The following is a 474-nucleotide window of genomic DNA, read 5'->3' on the forward strand; positions in this document are numbered from 1 at the left end:
TGGAGCAGCAGCACGAGAATCAGCAGCAGCAGCTACTGCAGCAGACCCTTGCGCATCCCCACCAGCAGGCCTACTACATGCAGCAGCATCAGCAGCAGCAGCAGCAGCAGCAGCAGCAGCAGGGTGATGCAGCAGGAGACGAAGAGGTGCTGGAGATGCCCTCGGCTAGTCAGTACGGCATCTCAAGGCCGTGGCATTTAGAATACCGCAGAACGCGGTAAACCCTAAACCCTAAACCCTCATAAACCCTAAACCCTCATAAACCCTAATAAACCCTAATAAACCCTAATAAACCCTAATAAACCCTAATAAACCCTAATAAACCCTAAACCCTTAGCTGCAATGGTTGAGGTATTTCTCTCTACGAATGAGCAGCTTATTGGTGGCTCTTTCCCTGCAGCTCCCGTAAACCCTAAACCCTAAACCCTAAACCCTAAACCCTAGGAACAAGCTGGTGCTGCGCATGCAGGGGGG

At 51.5% G+C, this 474-nt stretch overlaps 1 protein-coding gene across 1 annotated transcript in view; it reads left to right on the plus strand.

Annotated features, from left to right (window-relative positions):
• The window catches only part of EMH_0026710 (uncharacterized protein), a gene marked incomplete at both ends in the record, with an annotated part of 5,373 nt that overhangs the window by 4,119 nt on the left and 780 nt on the right, over positions 1 to 474 (plus strand). Inside the window, 1 exon segment of the mRNA XM_013502657.1 lies at positions 69 to 217. Within this exon segment, the coding sequence (XP_013358111.1) occupies positions 69 to 217 (149 nt within the window).

The sequence above is a fragment of the Eimeria mitis genome, genomic scaffold (assembly GCF_000499745.2).
Source record: "Eimeria mitis Houghton genomic scaffold, Emh_scaff983, whole genome shotgun sequence".
Taxonomy (NCBI): Eukaryota; Apicomplexa; class Conoidasida; order Eucoccidiorida; family Eimeriidae; genus Eimeria; species Eimeria mitis.